This window comes from Setaria italica, chromosome VII (assembly GCF_000263155.2).
Source record: "Setaria italica strain Yugu1 chromosome VII, Setaria_italica_v2.0, whole genome shotgun sequence".
NCBI classification, from domain to species: domain Eukaryota; kingdom Viridiplantae; phylum Streptophyta; class Magnoliopsida; order Poales; family Poaceae; genus Setaria; species Setaria italica.
The window spans coordinates 32,350,462-32,369,264 of NC_028456.1; the positions used below are offsets into that span (position 1 = coordinate 32,350,462).

General features: G+C 46.3%; 2 protein-coding genes across 2 annotated transcripts; both read right to left on the bottom strand.

Moving 5' to 3' along the window:
* Positions 1-4,209: 4,209 nt before the first annotated feature.
* LOC101772501 (E3 ubiquitin-protein ligase ATL41) lies at positions 4,210-5,555 on the bottom strand. The gene has a single exon (XM_004977066.3). The coding sequence runs from the start codon at positions 5,529-5,531 to the stop codon at positions 5,010-5,012; it is 522 nt and encodes a 173-aa protein (XP_004977123.1). The 5' UTR covers positions 5,532-5,555; the 3' UTR covers positions 4,210-5,009.
* Positions 5,556-8,629: 3,074 nt separating this feature from the next.
* Positions 8,630-17,278, bottom strand: LOC101772907 (6-phosphofructo-2-kinase/fructose-2,6-bisphosphatase). Its single transcript, XM_004977067.4, has 23 exons — positions 16,946-17,278; positions 16,779-16,842; positions 16,030-16,328; positions 15,407-15,622; positions 14,846-15,043; positions 14,170-14,262; positions 13,531-13,629; positions 13,396-13,425; positions 12,609-12,662; positions 11,873-11,926; positions 11,712-11,789; positions 11,392-11,483; positions 11,154-11,211; positions 10,983-11,057; positions 10,641-10,688; positions 10,374-10,471; positions 10,068-10,143; positions 9,910-9,972; positions 9,733-9,824; positions 9,431-9,499; positions 9,235-9,298; positions 9,094-9,159; positions 8,630-9,007 (listed from the first exon to the last, which is right to left on the bottom strand). The coding sequence occupies exons 1-23, from the start codon at positions 17,186-17,188 to the stop codon at positions 8,930-8,932; spliced, it is 2,307 nt and encodes a 768-aa protein (XP_004977124.1). The 5' UTR covers positions 17,189-17,278; the 3' UTR covers positions 8,630-8,929.
* Positions 17,279-18,803: the final 1,525 nt, after the last annotated feature.

An 18,803-nucleotide genomic window follows, 5' to 3' on the forward strand; every position in this document is an offset into this window, starting at 1 on the left:
ATAATTTTATTTCAGTCCAACTATCCATCCACTTTGGTTGTCTCGGATATGATACGTGACTCTTCATTCTTTTAATCGAGATTGACTACATGGGTATCAAGAAGTTAGACCTTAATAAATCATTTGTTTATGAAGACTAGTTAATGGTCTGATTAAATGGATGATAAGGTTATTCCCAGTGGTAGTTTTATAGGAGTTTTATGCACATTAAATACATTGACACATAAGCTAATATGGTGACATGATAGAAAATTTAAGAGGAGAGAGAGGGAAGGAGTTTCATCAAGATGAAAGTCTGTATACACTGCTTCTAAGACTATGAAACCTGATGAAACTAGCATTGGGGCTAGAGAGTTTCATCTCATCTCATCACGTCCAATCATATGCCTTGCAATTAAATGATATGTCCACCCTATGAAACTGCGAAATGAAACTCTATGTTGGGAGACAATGTTTCATTCATCTACTTAAACTTTTTTTTATGACATGTCACGCTTGGAAACCACGAGATGAAACCCCCTATTGGGAATAGCCTAAGTAGGATGATGGGCAGAATTGTTTTCCTTGATCATTGTGCTAGAGCACACGTAAGAGCACACGTACCAAGATTCAAAGTTTACAATCTTTGACCAATAATTTAGCCAACATTATTTTTATTTTTTCCATGTAAATTTGATGTGGTTGGATTTATAATCAAACATACTCTCCAATGATCATAATTTTATAGCCATAAACAATATAATATAAGATAAATAAATGATCAAAATTTAGTTAAAAGATCGTGCTATATCATACCACATCTTATAAATACCGCATCTTATAAATATAAATGAAGGGAGTTCTGTCGGAAGAGAATGGAGGGAGGACAGAGCATGAGTGCAAGTGCAATCCGCAGCCTGAATAATAATGTCTCTGCCTCCCACAGCGGCAACACTCAACATCTGCAGTCCGCCAAGCTGAAACCGTTTTACGACAAGCCATTCCAAACGCTAAGAGTATATTCGGGTAAGCAGCCACTATTGCAACCTAGTAAATGCTCAAATCCAATTCCTGTTTTTTACATACTCATATTTAATTACTCAATTGTTTGTTGGAGTCGCCGCTAAACTGAGATTTATGGAAATTGATTTGAGGGTTAGTCTTAGTGCACGGTTTCGTCGCATGTTACTAAAATTGTGATGCCATCTTTTTAATGAAATAAAACTGTCACTTTTAGTGTACAATTTCATTGCACAGTTTCATAGACAACATGTAGCAATTAATTTTTGCATAGAGTTATGATCAATTGTGTCATGCGATGAAACTATAACATTCTCAGTGCAACTTTCATTGGATTTTATGGGACTATGTAACCGTGCCAGCTGGATTTCATGGGGAGGAAACTCCCTTCTTCTCTCTCCTCGTAATTAGATTGGCAAGTCAACAAAACTGCTGATGTGGCATAGGATTTAATGCCTACCTGACAAAACGAGTCTTCCCGCTGCTTGGCATTCCTCCGTAGCCTATTTGAGTCAAAGCCTTAAAAGAAATCTCAGTACAGAGGTAATTAGCGCCTCAATTCTAGCATATAGAATCCTTAGGGCATGTACAACGGTGTCTTTTTCTCGTCTCTTCGCGAGGTTATTTTTCATGAAGCCCCCCGTCGAGCTGAGCGACGCGTGCCCCGTCGCCTCGAGAGGCGACGGGCATCTCCCATGCTCCGAGGTGGAACCGACGGCGGTGGCTCCGTTGTACGGCCTCGTCTTCGAGAGTCGACGGCACGCTCGGATCCCGCGCGGGAGGCGCACGGTGGCAGGAGATTTGGGCGCACGCGGGAGTTTTCCACACCCAATCCATCTTCCCCACCATATCTCCCAGCTCCCCCATTCCGCCCCCATCTCCAAACTCCCGCCCAATCCATCTTCCCCGCCATATCTCCCAGCTCCCTCATTCCGCCCCCATCTCCACCTCCGAACTCCATGGCGGCCGCAGCTAGGAAGAAGAAGGGGACCACACCATTGGCGTTGGATGCGGCGGCGGCGGCCCCAGCCCGTACCCTCGGTCGCGGTGGCTTCTCGGCGTCGACGTCTCTCTCTCTAGGTCGTGGCGGCGGCTCAGTGGTGACAGCCCGCTCTCTGGGACGTGGTGGCGGCTCGGCGGCAGCAGGCACCCGTCCAACCACCGGTGGTGTCGACAAGGGCGCGGCGACGGCGCCATCCTCCATTAATGGATCCAACGTTGGTGGCTTCCCCAGCATAGATGGATTTCCGTTCCCTCATTCACCGTCTCAAGCTTGGTTTGATGCGGCCGGCAACGATCCCTCTTCTCCTGGATCATGGTAATCACTCAAAACTCAGATCTGTGACTACAAGTTTGGTATGATTTATGCTAGCAACACAGAGTTGCCTATGGTTTAGTTGTTTTCTGCTGTTGAAATGGAGTCTTGGCAGTACTTGTGTTCATTTTTGGATTGTCACTGCAACTTACTGTTTGATTGATTAGTCATTTAATTTTTGTTTGCTAAATTAGTGCAAGAACAACCCTAATCATACCTTCGCAGAGGTACTTCGTAGAAATTCCACTATCAAAGCTCGACCAACACATAGGAAACTCAAGAAGGATCTAATCGAGCACATATGGCAACGCTATGGAAACAAAGGAAATTAGATAAAAGATGTTGCATCTATATAAAATATAATTATTATATTGATGGTTTTTAAAAATATTGTAATCATGTTGCTCTTATTTATCCTTGATACATTTTCTATAAAATAGCCACATGATGGTATACAAAAATTTATTTATAGTTGATCCTAACTGCATGCAAAGTATTAAACAGTTCAGAGACATACCCTTATATGTGAGTTGTATGACATGTCTATATACATGTCTGTATGATAAATTTGAGGCTCTCAGAGATGAACACTGGTTGTCATGCCCTTAATCCCAATTAATCGACGTGGACATGCCTTGCATTGCAGCACCAACCTTATATAACTCGATCATCATTAGTGAGAAGCAATCTATACATATTGATCCCTGCATTCCTTCCTTCTTCCACGCGCGGTCACCCTCCTCCGCTTGGTGCTCTCCTGGAGCTCACCGCCATGGGCTCACCCGCCGCCATCCCCGACGACCTCTCCACCTTCGGCAAGTCATCCCTGCGCCGCAACTGGACCTCCAGCCGCCACAAGTGCCGGATCACTCCGACAGCGACGACGTCGATCGCGCGGTGGCGGATCTCCTCGGCGCGGCGTTCGACGGCTACATCCCTCGCGCGAGGAGTAATTGGTCGCAAAACCTCCAACACATCCGCGAGCGTTTTGTTTGACGGATCGACCATCTGATGCTGCTCAATCTTTTCTTCTTCCCTGTGGTGGTGGGGTGATTTCGGATTGCAGAGTCGGCGATGAAGCTGGTTAAGGCGGGGAAGGGCGTGGACGAGGCGGTGGCGGCCGTCGGCGACCTGGGGAGCAAGCGTCACGGGCCGCTAAACCTGGGCGCGGCGGCGGGGAAGGTGGAGATGTGCAGGCTCCTGATCAAGGATTTCCAAGCCAACGTCGACGCGACTGACGTCGAAGGTAATAATTTGTTGGATCCGGCGCAATCCGTTGTGCGATCGATCGTCTAGTTCCGAGAGTTCGTTGGGTGTCTTGGTAGAGAGACTGGATTGGGTTCGTTGCGACTTGCAAGAAGCCACTGCCGTCAGCCCGTCATGGTTAGCGGGGATCGAGCGCCGGGGCCGGCGCTGGAGTTGAAGTTCGCTGGAGTAGGAGGGAAACGAGACGACTTTTTTTTTTTTTTCTGAGTAACGGAAACGAGACGACTTGAAGAGGCGATGAGCTGCTTTGACTTTTTGGGTGGAAACTGTGGAGGCCCAAGTTATAGGAGTAGGTGGTTAGCAGCCCAATGGCCCAGGCCCATTTCTGCTTCGATCCAGGAGGCACGACCAGCCCATGCTTCCACCTGTTGCCCAATATCTCATCACCACTGCGTTCCACTGCTCATCAGTGGCGGGCGGTTGCGGTGGCTGCAGCCAGCCGGTAGCCGGACGGCGGCAAGTTGGCGACGCGGCACCGCAAGATCGGAGCACACTTTTTGCATCTGATTTGCGAATTTCGAGCTGTAAGCTATAACTTCTAATGACTTGTGATTTTTTTTCATGGCATATTTGATGGGACTGTCTACCGCACGCTCAAGTGCTGGAACCTCTCCCCTGCACTCGATTTTTGTGTCCGTAGGATCCCGATGGCTCAGATCAATCCTTCTCTTTCCTCCTTGTCTCTTTAGCATCTCCCTCGTCCGCTCGCTGGAGGAGACCAGACGCTCGTCTCCTGCAGGCCGCCGGCTCGCCCCCACGCCGCACCGCCTGCCGCCGTCGGAGCCGCCCTCCACCACGGCCCCGCGCTAAACTCTTTCTTGGCATTGCCCCTATCTCCACCATCTTCTTCTTCTTCGAATCCGGTCGTGCTCCCCCGCCGCCGACGGCTCCCCTCCCGGCTTCGGCAGCGCAACGCCGCCTCCGTCGCCTCCCACCGACGCCGCCGACGCTAACCGCTTGAAGCTCCACACCCCCGCCGCCTCCACCTCCCAACCGGGGGTCCACCGCTGCCCGGCGGGCGGCGCCCTCGCCGCCGTCTCTCCCACCACCACCGACCGCTACCCTGCCGCTCGGAGCGCCCTCTAGGTCCGCCGGACAAAGGTAAGCCCCCTCCCCCAAACCCCCCAACCCTAAAAGCTCACCGGAGTTGAAAACGAAGGGGAAGAGAAGGGTTCGAAAAAATTCGAGTGTGGGAATATGGGATATAGATAAAACACTCGGGTGTGATATAGCAATTCCCTAGCTAATTAATTTTTATCGGGCGGTCTATTAAGTGGAGAATCCATGCCAACATCTTTGGCATGTGATGTTGTAGTACTAAACTCTATTTCTAGGCAGAGCTCCTGCCAATTTGCTTCAAAAAAACAATGAAAGGCAGATAAAGCATTTCAGCCATCCTTCTAAACATTTTTTTTACCATGCGTATATACTAGTCATCGGGTGCCACGGGCACGGTGGCAGCCAGAGCCGCCGCCGCCGCGACCGTCCGGCACACCGGGCACGTCGAGCTCACCCCGAGCCACGCGTCGATGCACTCAACGTGGAACATGTGGCTGCACGCCGGGAGCAGCCTCCCCAGCTCGCCGTCCTCCATCTCCCCCAGGCACACCGCGCACTGCCCGTCGTGCTCCGCCGCGGTGACGTTGGACGATTCCCACATGAACACCGGCAGCGCGCGCAGCGTCTTAGCGTCCAGCCCGGCGGCGCCCTGGCCGCACGCGCCGTGACCACCGGCGCGGACGACGACCTCCAGCTCGTAGTCGTCCGGCGGCGGGCGCCGCAGCACGAGCACGCGGGGGTTGCCCTCCGCGAGGGCGACGCGCCGCTGCAGGAGGCACCGCGCGTAGAGGTGGAGCGCGGCGACGAAGGCCACCGCCCCGGAGAGCGCGGCCACCGCGGCCAGCAGGACGTTGGCGTCGTAACGAGCAAGCGACGACGACGACGATGACATGGCCGGTGCAGGCGATGCAAATCTCCGACTTCAATCATGCACACATGATGATCAGTTGATCACACCAGCGAGCGAGGACTGAGAAGTATTAGCTATATACTTGCAGGAAGACGAGGACAAGAGGGAGTGTTCATGGATGCCGCATGGAATCGAGGGAAGTTTTGGCACGCTGCTGAAGTGTTGACGGCCGTGCCATCATTTGAGCAGGGTTTCTGGAGCAAGAAAACTGCCTGCCGTGTGTCCTCACATGGGCACAGGAGGAACATGGCAGTTCAGAGTTTTTTTTTTTGACATTCGACAGTTCAGAGTTTGGCAGGTCGTTGCACAAGTCTAATTAGAGTACAACCATGACAAGCCTTAGAGCAAGCAGCTCCCCTCACGTCGCCCCGCGTGGGCGATAGCGGGCAACTGCCACCGCCACCTTCCACTCCTCTCCCTCCTCCCTTCGCCGCGCCGCCGGCCGAGCCGTCCGTCGGAAGCCCGAGCGGCCGCAATGACGGCGGCGGTGGGGTGGCTCTTCCCCCCCTCTTCGGGTCCAGGCGGACACGGCCGCCTGGTCAATGGAGAGGATGGCCATGGCGGTGCCGGCGTGGGCGGTCGAATCCAGCACCGGCGGGTGCGGATTCGGTGGCCTTGAGGGTGGATCTGCTGATGACGGGGGCGACAGCCCGCCGACGAGGAGGAGGGCGATGACGATCGGGATGCCAAGGATGATGCCTCGCCGGTGGCGTTGGAGGGGAGCGGGCGGCAGAGCGAGATGGAAGGGCGGCGTGGGCGGCCGCAGGCGTCGCGGGGATGGGCTTGGTGGGGGCCGACATGTTGGTGTGGTGGGCGGTGGTTCTGCCTCGTTGCCCGGTGGGGGGACCGACGAGCCCAAGCGGCGGCGGAGGTCAAGGCCGTGGTGGCCGGGGCCGACGGCGACAGCGTGGGGGGCAGCAACAACGTGGAGGTGAGGAGGCTCCGTGCGGGGGAAGGAGAGGACCGACCGGCGGCGGCATACGGACGGAGGTCGGCGTGTGGCTCCACGGCGTCAACGCGAAGGAGGTTGAGCGGCACGGCCCGCAGAGGCTGGCCCAGGGAGCAGAGGGAGGTGGCGCCGAGTGGGGGAAGGAGAGGACCGGCCAGCGGCGGCGGACGGAGGGCGGCCGATCTAGTGCGTGGTTGCACGACGTCACCGTGATGGCGGCCAAGTAGGGTGCACGACAGGTCGGGGCATGGTAGCTCTTGTGCTTTCAACGGCGGCGGCGTGGTGTCGTAGCCGGGGTGGCCTGTGCAAGGTGTGTTAGCGACGCCATGGAGGCGCGGTAGGCACACCTGGCGCAGGGGCGCACTGGTGGCACCAAGGTGGTGCTGCAGGCGTCGTCGGGCCACCTCTCCTCGGTTGAGGAGTTTCGGAGGCGGCGACAGGAGAGGAAGGCGGCTGAGCACTGGTGGGTGCTCGCGCGGAGTGGAGGAGGCCGTGAGGAGTGGGGGTTCGGTGGACGCGGTGGTAAGCAAGCGGAGGCGAAGGTACGATGGCGTGGTGCGTGGAGGTGCGGCGGCGATGCTGCTCAGATGGGGTGATGTGACTGCAGTTCGGGAGTGCCGAGCCGTGAACGTGCAACGAGGGGTTGGGATGCTTTGGGCGAAAGCCCTCACTGGTGTTTGCTGGTGGAGATGACGGCGGCGCCCTAAGGCGTCGTTCTTCCTATTGAGGGCGTCATGTCTGAGCTATAACCCTACTGCACGGGGTACTTTAGGTGAAAACCCTGTCCAGTCCATGGACAGCGACGGCGGCGCTATTGGCGTCATGTCCTCCTTGGAGGTCGTCTTTAGAGACCCATCTCGGTTGGTGGCATTGCTGGTCCATTGGTCATGGGCGGTAGCAGCTGGTGGTGGCATTTCTGCCACGTGGCAAGCTTGATGGGTGTTGTCGAGGCTATGTGGAGGCGATCGCAATTATGACGGCGGCTAGGGGTTCTCGCATGGTGTCGGTTTTGGCTACTTGCAGCGGACTGTGGCGGCTAGCATTGCTTGGCAATGGCTAGTGCGGCGTGGGACTGCATCGGTGGACGGCGCTTGCGGCAACGGCATCGAGGGACAACTAGGCTTGCAGCGAATTGTGGCGGGTTCCTCAGTTTGGCTAGGCTACCCGGTGTGGTACATCGTCAGAAGACAACGCAAGCAACTTCTCTGGTTTGCTGACTTGGCAGTGGAGGCTTTTGTGTGGGCGAAGCAATGAGGCGAAGTCGACCTGCGGTGGCGGCTTGGTTGATCGATGGAAATCTGGACGAGCGGGGCAACTTTGCTCACCACTCTGACGACGACAAAAGAAACGAATCCGTGACGTGGAGTACCGTGGCGGGAGAGGTGAGGCCCCGCGTACGATGTTTCTTCGAGGCGACGAGAGCGAGGTGGAGTCCAACGGTGGATGTGGCGAGGCCCCCGGGCGTTGTATTATCATGATGGCGACTGCGAGGCAACCTGCGAGAGGCCCGGATTTGGTGGTTTCACTCCATCAGGTGGAGGGTAGTGTTGCAGCGGCACTACAACGGATGGTCTCGCATGGCGGTGGCCTTTTCGGTGCGGTGCAGTCTGCTTCTATCGGTTTCCTGTTGACACAGGGCCACGCCTGGAGGTTTCGGCAAATAAACGAGCGTGTAAGTTGGTGGGTGCCGTCGTGGAGAGTGAAGTGGGGAGGCCACGTTGACGCCTCAATCCAACCAGTCGGGTGTGGCGGCTTTGAGTTGAGTGGTCACCCGTGTTGATGTCCTAATCCAACCGAGTGAGTCTTTCTTTGTTTCTTCTTTTCTCTTCCTTATGACCTCTCAGGGTTGTAGTCTTGTATTTTCTGCTATTCGTTGTTTCTTCTTTTCTCTTCCTTTTTCCTATCTATAACCTCCCAGGAATACAGTCCTCATTCGTTGTTTCTTCTTTTCTCTTCCTTTTTCCTATCTATAACCTCCCAGGAATACAGTCCTTATTTTCTACTATACCAATGAAACACACTATCTTGTGCATCGTTCTTTCAAAGAAAATTGACAAGCACTAAAAAACATTGACAAGCACTGATGGTTTACTGGTCAGGACATCAGCCACAGGAGTACATGACCAACTGATTTGGCTGCTCATATATCTTATGAACAGGGTCTGGAGTTGTTTATTTCAAGTTTGTCTGCATTCTTCACTTGCCAGTTGTGGCAGTAAGCGTGTTATTTTTACAGTTCCTTATTAGTAATATGTTTGCCTTTACAATGATCAAATACGTATTTTCAATAAAATTTACAACGGACTTGGTTTAACACCGTCTGGGCAAAGTTAAAAATCGGGTAACTGTACTCCAGTATTTGTGTTATCTATATTTGCTGTGTATGACTATACAAAACAGCCAGCCTGCTGCCTTTATGTGTATTCACAATTCAGTCCATGAGCTTGTACCTCTTCTCTTCGACACCAGTGACTCCCATCTGTATCTCGATTATGGTATGTAGTGGCATCTGCCGACGAACAAATGGTATTAGTTCAAATTAGCAGCATTTTTTATTGTTTCTTAGTACACTGTTAATACATCAGATGTTGTCACCTCTATGTTTGGAACTTCTCTCAAAGGCCTGTCTGCGAAATATGCGTATAGTGCTCGCAGTACAGCCTATCAATCAATTGGAAAGGTAGTTCAGAAATCACTGTCCCTGCACACCAACTTTCAGCAACCGTAGCAATTTACCTGGTGAGATATGACCACCACTGGTGCCTGCTGGCGTTCTAGCTCGATGATGACGGGTTCCAACCTGAGGGTTATCACGACATCAGCAGTTAGGCTTTAGTTACAAAAATACTGAAAATTTCGTAGTTTGATGTACAGAAAAGTCAGGGAAACATATAGATAGTTTGGCTGAATGATTATGCATTATAATTTTAACCTCTGTATCACGTCGAGGTAAGACTCTCCACGAGGGTAGCGATATCTAAGCTTGTCCTTCCTGCGTGACCTGGTTGCAACAAGGGTTCATAGTGGTGACTTCAGATCCAGATATTAGGTACTGTACCACAGTGCAAGTTTTGCAACTCAAAAGTGTAAAAAATATACTGTTTATTTTATTTTAGCTTAGCTTAATTTGCACAAGACACGAATAAAAATTAACAGATAGGTCTGACACCTCAGATGAACAAACAACTACTGAGGGATTTACACGGTGCCAATGAAAAGAATTATCGTACGTACTCATACTCCTCGGGCATAATTTTCTTTATCTCTTCATATGTCATCCCATCACAAACTCCAGAATTGATCTCATCAAGAGCACGCCATTGTATCTATGAACAACAAAGTCAAGCAATGTCAATGTGCCTAGCTTGCAAGAGTTCTGAAAGACGATTCCTGGAATATCTAACCAAATACCTTTGGGAATCCAATAATTGGACTTGCTGTCAAAATTGTTCTCTGAAGGGTGCTAGTCCATATCTAAATAATTGGATAGTACAAATTTAAAACATTTCCCTCTGTCAGCCCACGTTCTGATGATTAAATCCACCATTCAATCATGGGAAATTACTTACAGTTGCTGTTTTCTCAGATTTGAGCCGCTTTTCTATAAAGTTGGCTAGTTTATTTGCATACAGCTCTCCAGCTTCACTGAGCGCCATTGTCAGCCATTTAAAAGAGGAATTATTAGTTCAATACAGCAAGATAATTCCTGTAAGATCAATACATTTACATGCTGCTTTCTTTATGGTGCAATAACTAAACTTCTAATTGAAAAATTACCATGGATTTTAATATTTTACTTGCCAAACTCAAAATGGCATACTAAGTGTGGAAAGTATCATATGAAGGAATCAGGTTGAAATTTAGGGAAAGCATACCTTAGGACTGAATCACCACCAACTCGTCCTCTTACATTATGTAAACTCTCACCATGCCTGGTAAGCAAAATAGGCCGTGGTGTAAGATGAGAGTTCACCTGCAGTTGCATAGTGCGAGAAGATGTGCCATCAATTAATTTTGAATACACCAATGGAAATAAACTTGAAACAGAAAGTAAATATGTGCATTGTTAGAACATGCAGATATTACGCCTACTCAGAAAGAGCAAGCAATCATATATTGTATATGAGCTTAAAGGTACATACCAAGAAAAAGACAATCCGCCCAGGGAGATAACCACTGATATTATTTACCTGGGTAAAAGATCATAAAAGAAGAATTTTCAAATGAAGTATCACTGAACAAAACATAGCATCTCAAGTTTCAAAAAATGAAAACATACAATGAAAAAAATTGACTTGTTTTGTGTAAATAACTTATCTAAATAAGTCCTCATTTTACATAACATGCATGTTCAAGTGTTTCCAGAGATATTCAATTACATAAAACTTGTACCCATACCATTGATCCTTCTGCCACCTAGGGATGCAAAATTCCTAATGTTGAGTCATGTGTTGTACAATATGCAAAGGTATGGAAGAGCTTACCTGTAACTGACCACCCTGCCCCTTTACCATGTCAATCATTTTGATGTAAGAACCTTCCCCCACTGGCTCATAGACCTACAAAGGAATGCTACTTCATTTAAGACCAAATAGTTCACAAAACTCAAGAATTCTACTTAGGCAGCATTTCAACAGAGCATAAATGGTTGAAACCTTCTCATAATTCGTCAAGCGTTCCTTGAAGTCCTGCAGTCCAGCTTCATAATCTGGCCTGCAAAAATTTTAACAGTATTCAGGCTGAAATTCATCCTAAATTGTGGGGGTGTTAGGGTTGAGTTTGTGTGAGTCTGGGTGTATGGTTGTAAATGTGTTTCTTTCCTCTTCTTTAATGATATGACACAAGTTTTTTTTTAACTTCTATCTAGGAAAGGGTAAATTTTGGGAAACTCACTGGTCAGCATAGTCAGGACTTTGTTGTATCTTCAGCCGTATATTTGTTTCAATTATTCTGGGATCATTACATATTGTCTCCAAAAATATAATCTGCAGAAAATGACTTCAATCAGGAAGAGAGAAGATCAAGATTACAAATGCAAGGTGGCAATGTACCAAATGCACCAATGCACATTAAATTATTTGATAAACTTACACATTGCAGCATTATATTCTAGTGACTTTCATATATATGAGATAATTTTAGCTCAAGATTTAAGTAAGAAAATATAAAAGATTTATAACTGATGTGAATACAAGTGCTAATCTATCAATTACCTTACAGTTACCTTCAGCCATTTTCATTAGCATATGTCTTCGTTTTCTTGTGCTGTTTGTTGCATCAAATATACCGACCTATAGACAACTTGATCTAGTCAGATCGAGTATAACATTTTATTATTTCAAGCAGGCTATGCAAGTATGCAAAGCTAACTTACCTGACCTCCACCATGCATCCAATCTATCATGTCCTCCATTGCTAAAGCAGCCACCTGGCAAAATTTACGCCAGAAGAATAATGTAGCAAGTTGCAAGTAATATACTGAAACAAAGACACAGTTATGCTTTAATATTCTCCTTCTAAAGGTGGTTGTCATAAAATCACATTAGACTTCTAAAAATGTAGGATGCTAATTTGATATTCTGACCATGGTAGAACCTTCATGAGAAGAATCTAGGAGCTAACCCTAAGTCATAAAACTATAGTTAATGGCAAAGTGTGACTAAATTGAAAAAGAGGCAGGGGACACATTGTACTGGATATAAAATACAGACTTGAAGCACTCAAACCCTACAAGAAGTTTTTATAGAAGCCATTAATAAAATTCTACTTCTATTCCTAACCCATTGATTTGTGGCTCAAAATTACCAGGGTAATCCTACCTAATATCCAGTTTAGAACAAAGAAGGTTTTGAGAAATTTCACGTCACCTTCAGAGAATACAGTTCAATTCCAGCAGGAATCTGAAAAACTACTGTGTTCCAGTTATGATTACCAAAGTGCTGTTCAAAGGGGGCCAGTGAAAAGATTGCAAGACATCTTTCTTGAAAACATAGAAGAGCATATACTGGTGAATCAGAAGATGGTCTATGATGACACCTATTTTGAATGGATGTAATAGTATTTTGAACTACTAATTAGGAAAATGCATAGTAGTCAATAAGCGTGCTAACCTCATTACGTGCCTCAATACCTTCAGGATTATCATCACGGAAAAAATCTGCAGCCTGAATCAACAAAAATACAAACCTGTTAGATCACTCTAGAACAGGATATTAGGTTTATTGACATAGGCTCAAATAACGGCATTGAAAAATCCAGCAAGATGTACAAGTAGAATATGCGCAAGCATAGTAGCCTTATCAGAAATCACAAGAAGGGACAATAATCAGAGCCAAAGATGTAAAGAACATACAGTAACAATTGTAGAAAGTACTATAACTAAAATAAGGTAGTTTTGAGGATTTGCCACTCCCCTAAGCAAGTATAAAGAAATAAAGATAGGCCATTCATGTGCCAATGACATGAGGGTCTTGGAACCACACATCCATAAGAGATAGAAGCGGCATGTCCTGAAACTCAGATTAGGGGAGTGGCTATGCCCTAAAAAGTCCATAAAATTAAAAGTCTACACATTAACTGGGTCAACCAATATGAGAACATCATTAATCATGGTAACGGTAAATATCAACATGGTGACTTCCACCCTATAACCATCCCAGATCCATGCTGCACCCATGCTAAAGTTATTCCATTAAAATGTGTTCCAAGCATAATGTAAATCATGAAATAAAGTGAACCTAAGAATAAATAGCCACAATATGATTGGCTTTAATACACTTAAGTATAGTAATATAGCGAAAAAACTTGACTCGCATTTTCTTTGCCATGATAACATTTAGCAAAGCATAGATCACATATGCTCCACTAATGGAACTTGCAGCAAATCATAGTTGTTACCTGGTTTGCTCCATGCTTCAGACGGCGATACTGCACATACATTTTCGACAAAAGGAAGGTCAGTTAATTTTGCAAGCAACAAAAGTATACATATTAACTATGCAAGCTAGTCTATCAGAGTAAGAATAACATTACCTTCCCAACATTGAAATGTCTAGTTTCATGACCCAACCAACGAAGGTACCTTGTAAGCTTAACTGCAGTGAAGGTTTTACCACGAGCTGGCAAGCCAACCTGATTTAGGAGTAAATATATTCAGAAGGAGATCCATCTTCTGGAACAAGCATTCAATACATATTGGGATGTGTTCAGGCAGATAAGGGTTTTTGAACACAAAGGTGACATTATGCTCAGCAGGAAGACAAATATACTTTGTCAAGGGGGCTGGCAAGTTCTGTTTCGGGATTGCAACTGAAGGAGATTTAGATTGTTAGTTCTCTGAATTAAAAGCACTTATATATGCTTAAAAGGGCAATGCTTCAGTCCTGTACCCAACAGCAAAAAGCATAAAATTAAAAGCATGTTGATCGTCTTATTGACAACCACCCACCAGTGCAATACTACTAACAATACTACTCAGGATTCAATTTAGTTTTCCATAGGAACCCATCGGTTTAAATCCATCCAAACACTAAAAAGGACAGGTAGGTAGCAAAAATGCAACAGGCAAAGTTTACTTGTCTTGTTGACGAAAGGATCACAAATAAACACTAAACACTGGGATTATATACAAGATGAAAATGTTTAAATTATCACACAATTTCAACTATTTACCAAAACAATGGCCAGCTTCCGGTCCTCCTTTGACCCATGTAAGCGATCAGCTACAGCTGCAGCTGCAACAGCTCCTGCTGCTTCTGGCATGGTCTGTAGATTGTCAACAATAGTCAAGATGAAAAATACAAACCTCATTCTTAAACATTTCTCACACCACATCTAGAACCGTTTAATCAATTCAACTGGACAACTATGGGTATTGACATCTAAATATTATCTCTATTAGTCCAATACTACAATATCATTATGCATATGCAGATTCATGCCTACTATCTATCCCTTCTACATATACTGTTAGTAAAGGATAAATAATACTCTCTCCATCCCAGAATATAGCTACGTTTAGCATTCAAATTTTGTCCCAAAATATAGCTACATCTGGACTTCCAACTCTATTTTTTAAATGTCAACTGACCAAAATGTCCTTCCTACATTTACGCCCTCATCGGTAGGAAGTGCACAGCTAGTGTTGATTAGGATGACACAAGGAAAATGCGGCAGGAAATCTGGCACATTCAAGCATGCAGCACTGCTTAAATCAGCCGCAAAGTCACGATTAACACGCAAGATAGCCACCAAGTAAACAGGGACAATTTAGTCTTTTCATCACCCTCCATAATCTGTCTGAAAAAGTCTAAACACAGCTATATTCTGGGATGGAGGGAATACTGACCTTTGAACTAAGCCCAGATGCCAGGGAGTATGCACTGGCTGATTTTGGAAGCTTAGGAGAGCCAACGCCCCTGTCAATGAACAGCCCCTTTTGACCATCTGGCTTTTGCAGTGGTGTAAAGGTACCAACTGATTTTGACTCAATGAGTCCAGAACCTTGTAATTTTTTAGAAGAATCTGTTGCCCAGGCCTCAATATTCTACAAAAGAAATATGTCAATTTTCAATTCTGTTTTGATTTACAGAAAAGCAGAATATAATTATGTTAAAAAAAAGAAACGTGTGATACAACCATAAAGGAATCAAACATATGAACAAATGTTGTATGAAACGATAACCAAGACCAGACTGGTTCCATGGTGGTAGGAGGATAAATTTCAGGTATAGAACTTAAAATTTCCCAATAAGAGAAAGGAAAACGAAGAAATTCAAGAAAAATGTATGGTCCTCTGTAATTGATGTACGAGACTTAAATATATGGACTTCCGTTCTAAAGAAAATATATCAATAGAATGCATTAACAGACAAATATTTTACACCAACTTCTCCAGCTAACAGCCAACCTTTTTGAGGTTATTACAGCCTTCAAAATCCGCAGAAACAGTACTTGGACTCTGAATCCCATCACTAAGAAGCATATCATTTGTCCACGATGCTCCAGTTTGAATCAAGGATGCAGGAGTCGCAGTAAGGTTTGCAGCGTATTCATTTGGTGGTGCAGTTGGGGCTGGAACAACATAATGCTCCAAGTCAAGTTCCAAAGTAGCCGCTGATCCTTCCTGTAGAAAGACAGGAAACAGCAACCTGTGAGAAACCACATTACAGATTAGCTTGGCATCTGTGTGCAATTACAGCAATGAGCGTGTGGATAATTACTAGAAAAGGATGAGGAAATGATAAGGAGATATTGTTTTTGTAGGTCTCAGGTTACAGACAATACCAAGAGGGTTTGGCAAAAGGCATGGGAGGAAAAACCAAGTAATAAACCTGCTAGCATTCTTACTATCAAATAAGATGCCATTTGGAAAAGCAGATAACCCCTTCTACCTGTATGGCTGTAGAGAATCTAGAATATTGATAAAGCAGTTTAAGAATGTTTTACAAGGATCACATGGAACTATGCAACCAAATGCAACTTACAGAGCATCACAGGGAAGCATTAAGCATCAAGATTAAATGCTCTCACCTCAGTTGCATGAGTGGGTGCGACATTGATACTGATATCAGGGATTCCCCGGACTCTGGAGGGTTGAAAGTTCTCCTTGTACACCCTCCAGCTCGCAGCGAGTTCGAGCGGTGACACGATGTCCGCCTTGTTGAACACCCTGAACTCGAGCACCTCATCATCTCCATTAAGCTTGAAAAGTGCAACCCTCACATCGCCCTCAAGCATGCCTCCAGTAAGGAGCCGCGTTGGCCCTTCCTCAATGATGCACGGGGTTGCTGTGTCTTTGGGCTTCAGCAAGAATTTGAACTCCACCGTTTCTACAGCAACACCCACAGGTTGAAATATTCAGAACAGTGCATGGAGAAATTTGCATCAGAGATTGACATTTCTGATTCTAATTGAACCAAACAACTCTGCTCGATTGAAGTCCAGTGTTTCTACGGTAACATCCACAGGTTCAAATATTCAGAGCAATGCATGCAGCAATATGCATCATAGCTCGACATTTCAGTTTCTAGTCGAATCAAACAAGTCTGTCCCAATGAACGAACAAATGGGAATCAGAATGGTACAAAAGACAAAGGAAAAACGTTAGCAGAACCCATTGTTTAAAATCTACTAGGAGCCCATGGAGAACTCAAAAGGTCAAACAAAACTACAAAAAAGTGTAATGAAACAATTAGGGAACAGGAACAGGAAACTTAACGCCCAATTGAAATCCATGATGTTAACTTAGTGGAACAGGACAGCCACGAGAGGCAACGCACCATGGTCCGGCGGGACGACGAAGCTGAGCTCCCACATGGACGCGAGCTCCCTCTCCATGGCGAGCTGCATAAAACCAAACAGCAGCAACGCGAATCATTCCCCGCGGCAGGAAAACCAGAAGCGGGAGCAAACAGAGCAGAAGAATTCGGCTGCCATGCGTGCGTACTGCGCGGGCGGGGTCCCAGGAGCCGATGATGGGCTCGGAGCCGTAGACGTGCGGGACGAGGTCGCCGCTGATCCGCGCGTTTTCCATCTTGAGCGACACGTAGAGCTGCGCCCCGCCGTGCCACGCCTCCGCGGCGCCACCGCCCTCGCCCGCCTCCCCGTCGCCGCCCGCCGCCCCGACCCCCGCCGCCTGAGAGCCGAGGCCACCCACGCCGTCGATGCCCTTGGACCCCGACGTCCCCATGGCTACTAGCACAAGTGGAGCGGCACAAGCACGCGGGCGTGGAATTGGGGCGGTGGTGGTGGACGTGGTGGTGGCGGAGGGGGTTTTAATGGAGGGAGGCCGTTTGGATTGGGGCGAATGCAATCGGGAGAGCGATGGGAGTGATGCTGTGGAGCCGGAGGCCTTGGAACCCGCAAGGAGCGGAGAGGGCGGGGCCCGCCGGAGGGGATAAGCAAGGGGGGCCGCCTGCCAGCGTGGCAGCGTCGTCCTCCGCGTTGCTGCGGCGGCGGCTCCGCCGCGTCTGCGCGGGGCCCGGGCTGCTTGGTTCGTGGCCTGGCGCCCACGCCAAGCGTGCGGCCGCCACCAACATGTGGTGCAGGAATTCGACGTCTAAAGGGGTGTTTGATCCTAGGCATCACATCGAATATTCGAAGTTGCAAATATTTGAAGTTTAATTAGGAGGATTAAATATGAATTAATTATAAAATTAATTACACAGATAGAAACTAAACGGCGAGACGAATCTATTAAGTCTGATTAATCCATCATTAACAAATGGTTACTGTAGCAGTACAGTGTCAAATCATGAACTAATTAGGCTTAATAGATTCGTCTCATCGTTTAACCTCCATCTATGCAATGGATTTTGTAAATAGTCTATATTTAATATTTCTAATTAGTATCTAAACATTCGATGTGATAGGATTAAAGTTTAATCCCGGATCCAAACACCTTACTAAGTTACGGTGGGAAAAACACTTGTGAATTACCTAGTAGCTTTATGTAGCGTGGCAAGCAACCAAAGCAGAGAGAATCTAGTCTGACGCGTCGCCGTTTGGCGTGGCCCGTCATGGTCACGAACCAAGCATGCCCGTGCTTGCCTAATGCCCTAACTCCTCTGTTTTTTTAATGCTCCGGTTTAAAATTCCTGTTTTAAATCACTATCATTATAAAGAAAAGGAAAAAGTTCTGATTACTCCCTTCAAATATAGCGAAAGTCTACGTAACTTTCTGAACTATGTTTTTGTTTTCAACTAATCCATAATGTAATTTATCCTTTTTATTTCTCCACAAGTTGAATTTTAATTTGAAACTTTACATGGTTGTAGTAGGCATCATAATCTATACTAAAAAAGATTTTATTAATTTTTCATCATTGTTTTTTATATAATTTTGTATCTCAAGGATAAATTTTATTATTAAATATCCTACCTTATCAAAATAATGATAAAAACATGATATATTTTCTAACATGTCTTATGTCTTGTGATGTCTGCTATCATCTTGTAAAATTTGAATTTAAGACTCCACTTGTGCATGGAGAAAGAAAAAAGATAAATTGTGTTAACGAGTAAATTGAACCATATGATATAGAAATATTGTCCAGACTTTGGTTATACTTGAGGGGAGTAATTTGAATTTTTTTTCTTAAGAAAGTGACAGTGGAGCTTTGACGTTGCTCTTCTAAGAAAGATGTGTGTCTTGTAAAATACTTTATTTATCTTTTCCTTTTTCAAATATATATTATCTTAGAAAGGCGTAGTATTGTAATTTTTCTCAGCGTTGTGTTAGGATTTATTTGATCACTTTCTCCTTTCATTTTGTTATCTGTTATGGTCATTTTCCTTCACAATGG

Bases quoted from the DNA above. Each gene is read 5' to 3' on its own strand.
- LOC101772907 (XM_004977067.4), bottom strand. From the start codon at position 17,188: ATGGGGACGTCGGGGTCCAAGGGCATCGACGGCGTGGGTGGCCTCGGC. The intron at 16,329-16,778 runs GTGCGTTGCCTC...GTGTTGCTGTAG, and splicing joins CGTCGTCCCGCCGGACCATG to AAACGGTGGAGTTCAAATTC. The intron at 9,299-9,430 runs GTTAAAATTATA...GATAACCCTCAG, and splicing joins TACCTCGACGTGATACAGAG to GTTGGAACCCGTCATCATCG.
- LOC101772501 (XM_004977066.3), bottom strand. From the start codon at position 5,531: ATGTCATCGTCGTCGTCGTCGCTTGCTCGTTACGACGCCAACGTCCTG.